The following is a 13,702-nucleotide window of genomic DNA, read 5'->3' on the forward strand; positions in this document are numbered from 1 at the left end:
AAATTTCATGCTGAATAAGTTGTCAGGCTCACACACTAACCGGGTCATTTAATGACTTGATGGGTAGCAGTGACCATTTCATCAAACCATCTAGAATAATGGTCAGCCAGAGAACAGTAACGGTTTGATGTCCATTTTACCCCCCATTTTATTTACACTCTGTATTTCTGCTTTTCCTTTATTCATATTATCAAAGCTTTCTTTTCTTCCCTTCGAAGATTACTACAATAATTGCACACAAAACAGACTCCATATAGATACACAATTACACAATCAAAAAGGTCATTTCTGATCAAATCTTACGCAACTTCCATTTTTTCTTTTAATTCACTAATCATCTTAACTTTCATTTACTGAAGACTAATCCACATATTATTTTTCATGGATCCTTTGATTTAAATTGATTCTAACTTTCCCTTTTTTGCCTCTGTCCTTTCCTCCTATTTTTAATAGCTTTACTTTCCTGTTCCTGCGAGGCTCTCTCAGAAGTGTTTCTTTGAATCTAAAACAGAGGAGTCAAACAGTGCAGAGATGTCGTGTCAGATCACAGCCACCAGTAACGGGGAGGTAGATGGTATGAACAAAAGCCTGCAGGCCATGATGAAGGGCTTCGGGAACATGTTCGACATGGGCGTTGTTGGACCCGTCCTGCATTCTGGGATTCAAATAAACATGCAAGCCAAGCAGAATTCCTCAAAAACCACATCTGTCCGAAAAGGAAAGAAGCTCAACATGGCCGTTGGTTTCGGAGACTTTGATTGGTCGGATGACAGCAGCGAATAAGTTATTTTGAAAATTTCAAGCCAGCAATTTTTCTTCTTTGGACATTATGTAATGTGTGAATCACATTGTCAAATTGTTTGACCCTTGTACAAAAAAAGAAAATAGCTTCTGTATACACCCTTTTTAGGTCAGTTCAATGTGAGAAAATACTGTTTTGTTTGTAATTTTTATGATGTTGGCATTTCATGTGATGTGAGACTTGAAACTAATTGTGCTGTTTCTCGAGAACTGTATGAGTTGTGTTTGCGTTGCCTGATTTTATATACGTATTTACATATTTGTTGTCATTGTATAATTTTTATTTGTACTGTGTCTGGCAAACACACCCTATTCACTCTGCATTCAGTTTATTTTACAAGCTTTTGGCATTTGTTTCTGCCAGTAGTTGTTTGCTCTGTATGAATAGTCTGCTGAAATTGTATTATTTATTGTGATGGAAGACTGATGCTTTACTAACACTAGCATTGAGAGACTTGTTTTTATTGTCTGGTATGGTCACAAAAATTAACACTTACATACTAAAGCTTTTCATCTGTTTTGTGTTGCATTTTTTTTCTTTTGGGTTTTTTTTTCTGTTTTTGCGTGGTGAACAATTTGTGTTTAATACACTTGCATCGCTGGAGGAAGTAAACTAACAGCCTGTGAATTGTAAATAAGCCATATATGAATAAAATTGTTTGCAGAAAGGAAAGGGTCTCTGCTGTACTGAGTGCTGTGAACCACAAATCCGAGAATATTTTTAAATAAAACCAAATTATTAATATAAAAAAACAATGTGTAGAATAAAGGTTATCATATAGACTTTATACTTTGGATGGTTAAAATGGCCAGTGTCAGCCATTTGACCCAAGTACTAACTGCTTAAAAGATATTTTTGCTATCAGAAGAAAACCTCTTTATCGTTCAAAGACCCAACCCACAAACCGTGGACAAATTCATTTTGCCCACACATCAGAAGAGCATCATGTAACCATGGCAACTCATTCACTGATAAATGAAAAAAACTCAATTCAACAACTGCATCTTTATACTGCCAGCTGAACTTGGGCAGCTGATACAAGGGTGATAAGCTTTGCTATTCTAGTACTTTGCATGACTTAAAGTCCAAGTAAAGAGATTTTTCTTGCTTTAAATGTGAAAATGTCTGCTAGTTTTAAGGCCATTTGCAGTTTTTATTGCTTTGTGTGGAACCCCCAGAGTACATAATCTAGCCATGGATGTTCCTAGGATAGAATGTGAGGAAAAAATCTCCCTAATGGGGACACAGGAAAAGAAGAAAAGTGGGTCTTACCCACTTCTACACACTGCTCAATGCAGAAAATGTTTCCTGGGCTTGGACTTTATCATAGGATTTTCTAAAGAGTGGCACTTCATACAGTGCAGTTTTACCATCTGGTTTGCACTTGAATTGATTGGTTTCATCACAGCCGAGGTGATATTGTGGTAGTATGAAGAAACCTCTTTATACATCTGTGGAGTTGACAGTCTTGTGGAGTTGGCTGTCATCTTGTCTCTCAATTTATCTGTAACTGCAATGATGTGTAGATTGCATAAAGTAAATTGAATTAAGGTGCATGCACACTCTAGATGCAACTCGTCCAAGGTGGCTTCTCATGGTCGCCTTGACCAAGGATTGAGCACATGCTCAGGTGTCCCCAAGGTTACTTGAAGAGTGGGAATGCTGGAACTTTAAATGGCCAAAGCACCAATGGGTCAGCACCACCAAAGGAGTATGATTATAGCTCTTTTATTCCATCGCATGGAGAGAACTGTGACCGACTGATGTTTCAGGCTATGAAGCACTTTTTCAAACTGCATACGGGTTTATGCAGTTTGAATAAAGGTTTCATAGCCCAAAATAGCTGTCTGTCATTGTTAATGCCTTGTGATGGAATAAAAGAGCTATAATCCTACTCCTTTGGTGGTATCTGGACATTTGTGAGCCCCAGAGACACAGTGGCTGGGCTTGTGGCACACCACTACACTTTGTGTGGTGCTTCTTCACACTTTGTGATCTTCTTCACACTTTGTGTAATTGACTGTGGCCTTTGAGTGCATTGTTCTCCTCCTCACCCCACCTGCTGGAAGCAACTCTGTTGTGCACTGTGCGTCATTCCTTCCCACTAAAAAAGATAGCCGCTTCCAACAAATCATTTTGTCCAATTTTTGATCAATTATAGACCAATGTTGTCAAGACCACTTCAGGGTCTCTCTTTGGAGGCACTGTTCAGCAAGTCACTTAAAGGACAACTGTAGTGAAAGGCATATGGAGGCTGCCACATTGATTTCATTTTAAGCAATACCAGTTGCCTGGCAGCCCTGCTGCTCTATTTGGCTGCAGATTTTTCTCTGAATCGCACCAGAAACAAGCATGCAGCTAATCTTGTCAGATTTGACAAAAATGTCAAAGGCCCAGTGCACACCATGACCTGTAGCAGATCTGCAAAACGCTAGAGGTTTTTGAAGCATTGTTCAGAGCGATTCTGGGCATGTTTAGAGACGCTTTCTAAACATGCCTAGCGGTTTTTGGAGCGTTTTTGTGTAGCAGATTACAAATATTGTTACAGTAAAAGCTGTTACTGAACAGCTTCTGTAAAAAAAACAAACACCTGGAAAACCGCTCTGATCTGGCGTTTTTCAGAGCGGTTTTTCACTTTCCTATACTTTAACATTGAGGCAGAAACGCCTCAGAAATCTTAAAAATGTTGCAGCCCCCGAGTTTGCGTTTGTAGAAAAAAACGAACCGCTCAGGTGTGCACCATCCCATTCACTTTCATTAGCCAAGCGGTTCTCCCCCTGCACGCGTTTTAAAAAAATGCTCCGGGAACTACTCGAGTGCACCAGCCCAATATACCTGATCTCCTGCATGCTTGTTCAGGGTCTTTGGCTAAAAGTATTAGAGGCAGAGGATAAGCAGAGCTGCCAGGTAACTGGTATTGCTTAAAAGAAAGTACATTTGGCAGTCTCCATATACCTCTCACTACAGTTGTCCTTTAAGAGAGTCACATGGCTGTATAGCGAGTGCATTGCGTTAAACAGACATGTCAGCCCTCTCACAGGGCACTGCTGTTGTCATTATAGATGAATGCCTTTGGGCCCATTGTTTTAATAAAGAGAAAGTTTGTGATTTTACATTGGACAATTAATTCATTTGTTGGAAATGTCAGCTTTCCGGATAATTTGACAATTGAGGGGTGGCTTCATCCATCCTATTCAGCACATTCCCCTTCAATTTCTCTTAAATTGTTGGGATTTACCATAAAGGGTGTGGGAGAAATGCTATCTAATTATTTGATCCCCATAGAAATAGAAAGATGCGTAAGCTTCTACTGCTCTCTACAAAGGAAATAAACCATTTTAAACACAGGGAATACTTGGGAATGTTTTTAAATGCTCTTTTAGGTAAATAAGAGTACTTAACCACTTTCGAATGGGCGGTCTCTGGCCCTTTAAGGACCTGAGACCTCCCCCCCAAATTCCAAGCTGTGATCACTGTGACTGGCTGACAGTAATCGCAGGGTCAGGAGCCAATTAAATCTGCTCCTGACTGGTGCACAGAGCTCTGCTGTCAGCATTATTGCAGAGCGTGCGGACTGCACCGACGACAAAGCAGCACGAATGGTGAGAGTGAGCGGTCTATGTGGTAAGAGTGATTGAAATCTACATCCTGGCAGCAATAACCGCTCCAAAACAGGGCATAGATTTCAATCACTGCTGTCCGCAAGAGGTTACATTTTATTTTTGGGAGTATAATCCCACTTTAAAGGATACATGAGGCAAACCTAAGCCAAAAGTCTATCAGGTTCGCCGGGCACGCTCTGCACTTGCGCAGTTAAAGTTTGGTGAACTGTGCAGAGCACCTCCCGGACATGGAAGTGTGATTGCGAGAGGTGTGGGGTGCGCATGTGTAGAAGACCATCTGCACTCAGTGTTGGGTAACTATCTTATGGAAGGGACAGCGGTGGCCTGGAGATTAGGGGGCCTTTGGGCGTGGGGCCTGATAGACTTTTAGAGGCTGGAAGAAACCTGGGGTGAGTAAAACTTTTTCTTTCTTAGGTTGGCCTCATGTATCCTTTAAGAAGTCCAGTTGGATTTTTTCTTAAATTTACTATGGTTTTATCATCTTGGTTATTATTATATAAAAGCAGTGAAATAAAACATTGCAAGTTCACATATCTATGCAGTGTGTGGTAAAAAGGAATAAAAAAAATGCATAGAATATAATTAAAAGATGCAAAATGCTGCAAACTGCAACAAGATGGAGATGAGCAGCACATAAATGACGGGTATATGGAGTCTGTGCACGACTTCACCCGTGTACCAATGGGACTAGCAAACCCTTTACCAGAGAGGGTCCAGCACAGAGCCAATAAAATCTACTTTATTAAAAGTTACATACAGATAAAGACATCAGTAATGTGGCCACATAACATTTCTGACGTTTTAATAGTTTCTAATAAAATGGGGTTTGTATAGGATGTCAGAAAAAGTCAGAAAATCTGTAAAAGACACCATCAGTATGAAAGGGTCCTCTCTAATTTCTCTCTATGAACAGTGTTGAACTTGCTGGTAAAATAAAAACCAATTCACAAAGAAAACCTACAACAAGTTTCTACAAAAAAATAACTGAAGGTTTCTGCTGACAGGTTGTCTGTGGATTTACCTTGCTTACTATCAGCCCAGTCCAGCATTGTTTAAAAATAAAATATTATCCAAGGTTAAAGTCCAAGGAATAAACTATTCTAGAGTAGAGGGCCACAGAAGAACGGGACTAGAGATGAGTAAATGAGTCTAATCATTTTCAGTTGGTGCCTAATTTTGGTAGATTTTATGGAAATTAGAATTGGGACAGCAAAATCATCAGCTATTGCTGGGATTCCAGGCCTTTCGGTCCTGCTAGTGTTCAGGGTGAACTGAAGAATACAGAAATGTGCTGCTTGATGAACCCCACCTTTCCTTAATCCGTTCCATCAGTTAATTTGAGCTGTGCCAAAAATGTGCAATTTCCTCGGCCCTTGAAGACAGGAGGACGACATCCCTGTGCTGCTGTATTTTTTTTGGTCCCATTCCAACCTACATAAATTAACGCAGAAATGAAACTTGCATCAACTCAAAATTATTAGTGTATCGTTGTGCATCTCTATACAGATACAATTTGTAAATATTCTCAGTCATTACACAATCTAAACAAATACATTTGTGACTATAGAATAGAATTTTTTATAAAATACATTTGACTTCGGACAAAATATTGGCTTTTATTTACTTTGTAGACTGCCCACAATAGAGCTGGGTCAGTCTGCAGAACTGATTGGAGGCTCAGCTGCTGTTGTGGATTGTACTTTCTTTTATCTCTCTGGAACTTTGTTAGGGGGATCTTTGCTCCTCAGGTTCGCCCATCTGGCACAACTATTATTAGAGGATCTCGCTCTCAGGGCATGATACTATCAAAAGACATTCTTACTACTTTTTCTTTCTTTGCAGCATCAGGACCTCATTGTTTCATTTTTTTTTATTGGGACAGTATAAAGAATGCAGTTTAGTGTTTTGAAGAGCCAGAAACTAGGAGCGCTCCGCCTGGAGTCTGAGGCCTTACTAACACTGGACAGCTTTTTTGCCGGAGATCAGCAAAGCACTGTGTACAATGTATCTCTAAGGGACAATTCTCACTGCAGTGTTTGTGATTTGTATAAATCGCAAATGCGTTGCATGTAGCAGTTTTATAAAGTTGCTGAGGTTTGGATTCTGGCTCAAACTAAGTTGATAGGGAGCATACATTTCACTTGACTTCATGCTGTTATCCTAAAGCCTATTTTACATTTGCATTGTGATATGTGTTGCTTTACCTTGTTTTACCGCAGGGTAATGCAACGGCAATGCAAGTGTATGGAGCCTTGCACACATACCACGTCACGTTAGGGTAGAAGCTTCCGATTCCCCCGCTGATCCTACAGTCTGCAGCACAGTACCATATGACTTCCGTGGAGCAAGTCATGGGAGTCAATGGGTGACCCAGGAATTGCATTGTGGCGTACTTCCTGCCCAGCCGGGAGCACATCACTGAGCGGGGGGGGGGGGGGCCTATGTGTATGACCCTGTCTGCGCACTCTGCCAGGTAACTGGTATTGCTTAAAAGAAAATACATTTGGCAGTCTCCATATACCTCTCACTACAGTTGTCCTTTAAGAGAGTCACATGGCTGTATAGCGAGTGCATTGCGTTAAACAGACATGTCAGCCCTCTCACAGGGCACTGCTGTTGTCATTATAGATGAATGCCTTTGGGCCCATTGTTTTAATAAAGAGAAAGTTTGTGATTTTACATTGGACAATTAATTCATTTGTTGGAAATGTCAGCTTTCCGGATAATTTGACAATTGAGGGGTGGCTTCATCCATCCTATTCAGCACATTCCCCTTCAATTTCTCTTAAATTGTTGGGATTTACCATAAAGGGTGTGGGAGAAATGCTATCTAATTATTTGATCCCCATAGAAATAGAAAGATGCGTAAGCTTCTACTGCTCTCTACAAAGGAAATAAACCATTTTAAACACAGGGAATACTTGGGAATGTTTTTAAATGCTCTTTTAGGTAAATAAGAGTACTTAACCACTTTCGAATGGGCGGTCTCTGGCCCTTTAAGGACCTGAGACCTCCCCCCCAAATTCCAAGCTGTGATCACTGTGACTGGCTGACAGTAATCACAGGGTCAGGAGCCAATTAAATCTGCTCCTGACTGGTGCACAGAGCTCTGCTGTCAGCATTATTGCAGAGCGTGCGGACTGCACCGACGACAAAGCAGCACGAATGGTGAGAGTGAGCGGTCTATGTGGTAAGAGTGATTGAAATCTACATCCTGGCAGGAATAACCGCTCCAAAACAGGGCATAGATTTCAATCACTGCTGTCCGCAAGAGGTTACATTTTATTTTTGGGAGTATAATCCCACTTTAAAGGATACATGAGGCAAACCTAAGCCAAAAGTCTATCAGGTTCGCCGGGCACGCTCTGCACTTGCGCAGTTCAAGTTTGGTGAACTGTGCAGAGCACCTCCCGGACATGGAAGTGTGATTGCGAGAGGTGTGGGGTGCGCATGTGTAGAAGACCATCTGCACTCAGTGTTGGGTAACTATCTTATGGAAGGGACAGCGGTGGCCTGGAGATTAGGGGACCTTTGGGCGTGGGGCCTGATAGACTTTTAGAGGCTGGAAGAAACCTGGGGTGAGTAAAACTTTCTTTCTTAGGTTGGCCTCATGTATCCTTTAAGAAGTCCAGTTGGATTTTTTCTTAAATTTACTATGGTTTTACCATCTTGGTTATTATTATATAAAAGCAGTGAAATAAAACATTGCAAGTTCACATATCTATGCAGTGTGTGGTAAAAAGGAATAAAGAAAATGCATAGAATATAATTAAAAGATGCAAAATGCTGCAAACTGCAACAAGATGGAGATGAGCAGCACATAAATGATGGGTATATGGAGTCTGTGCACGACTTCACCCGTGTACCAATGGGACTAGCAAACCCTTTACCAGAGAGGGTCCAGCACAGAGCCAATAAAATCTACTTTATTAGAAGTTACATACAGATAAAGACATCAGTAATGTGCCCACATAACATTTCTGACGTTTTAATAGTTTCTAATAAAATGGGGTTTGTATAGGATGTCAGAAAATCTGTAAAAGACATCATCAGTATGAAAGGGTCCTCTCTAATGTCTCTCTATGAACAGTGTTGAACTTGCTGGTAAAATAAAAACCAATTTACAAAGAAAACCTACAACAAGTTTCTACAAAAAAATAACTGAAGGTTTCTGCTGACAGGTTGTCTGTGGATTTACCTTGCTTACTATCAGCCCAGTCCAGCATTGTTTAAAAATAAAATATTATCCAAGGTTAAAGTCCAAGGAATAAACTATTCTAGAGTAGAGGGCCACAGAAGAACGGGACTAGAGATGAGTAAATGAGTCTAATCATTTTCAGTTGGTGCCTAATTTTGGTAGATTTTATGGAAATTAGAATTGGGACAGCAAAATCATCAGCTATTGCTGGGATTCCAGGCCTTTCGGTCCTGCTAGTGTTCAGGGTGGACTGAAGAATACAGAAATGTGTTCTGCTTGATGAACCCCACCTTTCCTTAATCCGTTCCATCAGTTAATTTGAGCTGTGCCAAAAATGTGCAAGGTCCTCGGCCCTTGAAGACAGGAGGACGACATCCCTGTGCTGCTGTATTTTTTTTGGTCCCATTCCAACCTACATAAATTAACGCAGAAATAAATGAAACTTGCATCAACTCAAAATGATTAGTGTATCGTTGTGCATCTCTATACAGATACAGTTTGTGAATATTCTCAGTCATTACACAATCTAAACAAATACATTTGTGACTATAGAATAGAATTTTTTATAAAATACATTTATGACTTCGGACAAAATATTGGCTTTTATTTACTTTGTAGACTGCCCACAATAGAGCTGGGTCAGTCTGCAGAACTGATTGGAGGCTCAGCTGCTGTTGTGGATTGTACTTTCTTTTATCTCTCTGGAACTTTGTTAGGGGGATCTTTGCTCCTCAGGTTCGCCCATCTGGCACAACTATTATTAGAGGATCTCGCTCTCAGGGCATGATACTATCAAAAGACATTCTTACTACTTTTTCTTTCTTTGCAGCATCAGGACCTCATTGTTTCATTTTTTTTATTGGGACAGTATAAAGAATGCAGTTTAGTGTTTTGAAGAGCCAGAAACTAGGAGCGCTCCGCCTGGAGTCTGAGGCCTTACTAACACTGGACAGCTTTTTTGCCGGAGATCAGCAAAGCACTGTGTACAATGTATCTCTAAGGGACAATTCTCACTGCAGTGTTTGTGATTTGTATAAATCGCAAATGCGTTGCATGTAGCTGTTTTATAAAGTTGCTGAGGTTTGGATTCTGGCTCATACTAAGTTGATAGGGAGCATAAATTTCACTTGACTTCATGCTGTTATCCTAAAGCCTATTTTACATTTGCATTGTGATATGTGTTGCATTACCTTGTTTTACCGCAGGGTAATGCAACGGCAATGCAAGTGTATGGAGCCTTGCACACATACCACGTCACGTTAGGGTAAAAGCTCCTGATTCCCCCGCTGATCCTACAGTCTGCAGCACAGTACCATATGACTTCCGTGGAGCAAGTCATGGGAGTCAATGGGTGACCCAGGAATTGCATTGTGGCGTACTTCCTGCCCAGGCGGGAGCACATCACTGAGTGGGGGGGGGGGGGGTGGTGGGCAGGCCTATGTGTATGACCCTGTCTGCGCACTCTGCCACAGGGTCAAATGTTTGTAATTTTTGCAATGACGTGGCAGGAGCATCACATCCCCACCACAACGACGAGGTATAAAATCGGCCTAAAATAACAGTCCTTGGTTTAACCACTTAAGCCCAACTGGATGAACATTCTCGTCTAGTTGGGCTGCGCGCACTCCTGCCGCCAGCCATTAGCCCAATGATCAATGAAAGGGATTGTAGATCCTTTTCATTGATCGAAGCCCCCCGCAGAAAAGCCGACAACGTCTCATCAGACGCTGCGGGTTTTCGGAGTTTAAAAAAAAAACAAAACATAAATAGTTACCTAAGGGTCTGAACTTTTACATTATGCATGTCAAAGGAGTATATTAATATAATTTTTTAAATTATGGGCTTGTAAATGGACGCAAATTGGAAACATGCACCTTTATTTCCAAATAAAATATCGGCGCCATACATTGTGATAGGGACATCATTTAAATGGTGTAATAAGCGGGACAAATGGGCAAATAAAATACATGGGTTTTAATTACGGTAGCATGTATTAATTTCAAATTATAATGGCCAGAAACTGAGAAATAATAATTTTTTCCCCCATTTTTTCCCTTAATATTCCTGTTAAAATGGATTTAGAATACAATAATTCTTAGCAAAATGTATTACCCAAAGAAAGCTTAATTGGTGGCGGAAAAAACAAGATATAGACCAATTCATTGTGATGAGTAGTGATAAAGTTATTGGCAAATTAATGGGAGGTGAAAGCTGCTCAGATGCAAAAAATAAACAACCCTTTGGGCTTAAGTGGTTAATCCTAGTCTGAGCTACTCCTTGTGCTCTGCCCATTATATATGTCAGTAAGTATGGTAGCTGATTACAAGGATAAATCCTCTAATGATTTCGGCCAGCTCTTACAAGGTGAGCGTAGGAGAGTCGCACATCCACATATCGCTGCATGTGTGCCATGGTAACATGTCCCTCGCTGCATTAGAGCTGTTGTCCTCTGCTTGCCTGTAGAGGGGTGTCATGAATCACAGGGTCCTCTTTTGCCTCTGATTAGCTACCATAGCAGGATTGCTGCCATTTCTAATGACAGGGTAACGAGCAGGAGCATGGACTGCAGTTAAACCAAATCTTAAGTAATGTTATTCTGGGATAATGGCACACTGCTATGTAAGTTGGAATTTATGTACCCTACTGATTTAGCATGATCCAGGACTCCATGACCTGCCAGACTAAATATCATTAAAAGCATTTGTTGGGGGGGAAAAAAGAGCAACTTGAAGTAGCATAACACCATTCAATACAATAGATCATTACTGATAAGTGTGTAAAGTTTTCCGCTTTTTTCCTGTTGTCCTTTAAGTTGCAATTAGCGGTATGTACAGGGTTTGCATAGATCCCTGCCAAACGTATGATGCTCAGAAAAGGGTTTGCTCCAGCTAACTGTGCAATTGTAAGGGGTCTTAATAAGTTTTTCTGCATATTACACTTAGAAAACTATCACACAAGTAGATTGTTGCTCTATTTATAAAGGGTTGATGTGAAATTCTGTTACTTTAGATCCATTTTTGCAAAAAAAATGTTTCCCCAGTTGTGCAAAAAATTTGCGATTTGCTACTAAGTGCTAAAATATATGCATATTATATTAAACTAGTAGACCCAAGCCCATTTAAAACGGGCTATAGGGTCTGTTTCTCGCCGCCACCCGCCACATTTTACTGCGCACCTGCTGCACACACCCGGCCGCCCGCTCGCTCACACGCGGCTCCCTGGCCCTGTCCTCCTGTCTCTGTGAGGCTGGGTCCGTGCTGCACACATGCGCAGTAGCAAAAAGCACAGACCCAGCTACACAGAGACAGCACATGCGGGGACACAGGGGTTTTATTATAGAGGGTATGTGAAAACAAATCGGTAACTTGAAGAGACTCTGAAGCAAGAATAAATCTCGCTTCAGAGCTCATAGTTAGCAGGAGCACGTGTGCCCCTGCTAAACCGCTGCTATAGCGCCACTAAAAGGGGGTCCCTTCACCCCCAAACCCCCCACTGTGACACTTGGTTGCAGACTTGGTCGCTCCTGGAGGCAGGGCTAACGGCTGCAGCCCTGCCTCCAGTCGCGTCTATCAGCGGCGCATCGCCGCCTCTCCCCCGCCCCTCTCAGCGAAGGAAGACTGAGAGGGGCGGGGGAGAGGCGGAGATACGCGCTGACAGACGCGCGTGGGGCAGGGCTGCGGCGGTTAGCCCTGCCCCAACCAGGAAGCGCTCCCCCGCTGAAACGAGGGGATTTGGGGGTGAAGGGACCCCCGTTAAGCCGCCGGATAGCGGCGGTTTAGCAGGGGCATCTATGAGGTCTGAAGCGAGATTTATTCTCGCTTCAGACTCTCTTTAAAGGGGAACTGAAGAGAGAGGTATATGGAGGCTGTCATGTTTATTTCCTTTTAATCAATACCAGTTGCCTGGCAGCCCTGCTGGTCTATTTCTCTGCAGTAGTATCTGATTAAAACCAGAAACAAGCATGCAGCTAGTCTTGTCAGATCAGACTTATAAGTCTGAAACACCTGATCTGCTGCATGCTTGTTCAGGGGCTATGGCTAATAGTATTAGAGGCAGAGGATCAGCAGGGCTGCCAGGCAACTGGTATTGTCTAAAAGGAAATAAACATGACAGCCTCCATATACCTCTCTCTTCAGTTCCCCTTTAATGTCTTTCTGCAAGTGTGAAGTGTGTTTGTAAAGGATAAAAAAATACAATAGGATTCACAATGCACAAATAGACAGTAATTAAATTGTAAATGTAGTAAATAAAGTAAAAAAGTGTAATTAATAAAATATAATCAAAAAGTAATACTTTCAAACATAAATATTGAATTCTTTCAAGCCCCATTTACAGGGTTTGTGTTCTTGTTGCAATTTCTGGCTCTAACAGCCCACATACAGTAAATAATCTGAATCTCGTTTATTAAAAGTACAGTATAAAGTAGCCATCAACTCGATACACAGTATTATTATGACATCTGCTTTGCAGCCCTTCTTTAAAGGTGTGAAGTCTCATTTTTATTTGAATGGGATTTTTTCTTTGCAGAAGAAAAATAAAAAAGCGTTTTCATCATGTTACCTCCGTTTTAGTGTAAAGAATGTCTCATTATTACATTTCATTTTTCCCTTCCTTTTCTCCTTCATAAATAGTGCAGCAAACAGGCATGGTTCAGTGAGATGCAAATCTTTTTCTGTTGTTGCAAAGTTTATGGTAATTTAAGCAAATTTATGCAGCTTAAAAATTGACCAATCCAGTGCTTCAACACCTCTATCAGATCAAATGTTTGCATGTGACCATCCCTCCCTTCCAGTGCTATGAAAAGGGTTTTTTTTCCCCAATTCATTTTTTTAAACATAATTTTTTTGGTTTAAATAGAAAAGGAATATTTGGTAATATGTTGTAAGTAGTGTGAATACTGAAAGATAAACGTTGAAAAATCTGTGCAAAATAATGAATAACCTGACAGTTGTGTGCAGCCTTGTTTCATTGTGGACAGGGAGAGCGTTTGGAAGAATTGGGGTAAAAGGGTGTCATTCTTCATAAAGATGTTCTAAGCTCAAATAGAGCTGGTCACGATTATTTTAAGCCCTTTCACGT

The 13,702-nt window shown here is 41.1% G+C and overlaps 1 protein-coding gene across 7 annotated transcripts in view; it reads left to right on the forward strand.

The window, feature by feature from the left end:
- MAP3K20 (mitogen-activated protein kinase kinase kinase 20) overlaps positions 1 to 13,702 on the forward strand; it is a 291,544-nt gene that overhangs the window by 205,739 nt on the left and 72,103 nt on the right. The window contains exon 12 of one of the 7 annotated variants that reach the window (XM_068245499.1): positions 454 to 1,474. The exons of the other annotated variants lie outside the window; for them this stretch is intronic. Within the exon in view, the coding sequence (XP_068101600.1) occupies positions 454 to 783 (330 nt within the window). The 3' untranslated portion in view covers positions 784 to 1,474. Of the gene's footprint in view, positions 1 to 453; positions 1,475 to 13,702 lie in introns of those variants that run through there. 7 annotated transcript variants of the gene reach the window in all.

Source organism: Hyperolius riggenbachi, chromosome 7, assembly GCF_040937935.1.
Source record: "Hyperolius riggenbachi isolate aHypRig1 chromosome 7, aHypRig1.pri, whole genome shotgun sequence".
In the NCBI taxonomy this organism is placed as follows: domain Eukaryota; kingdom Metazoa; phylum Chordata; class Amphibia; order Anura; family Hyperoliidae; genus Hyperolius; species Hyperolius riggenbachi.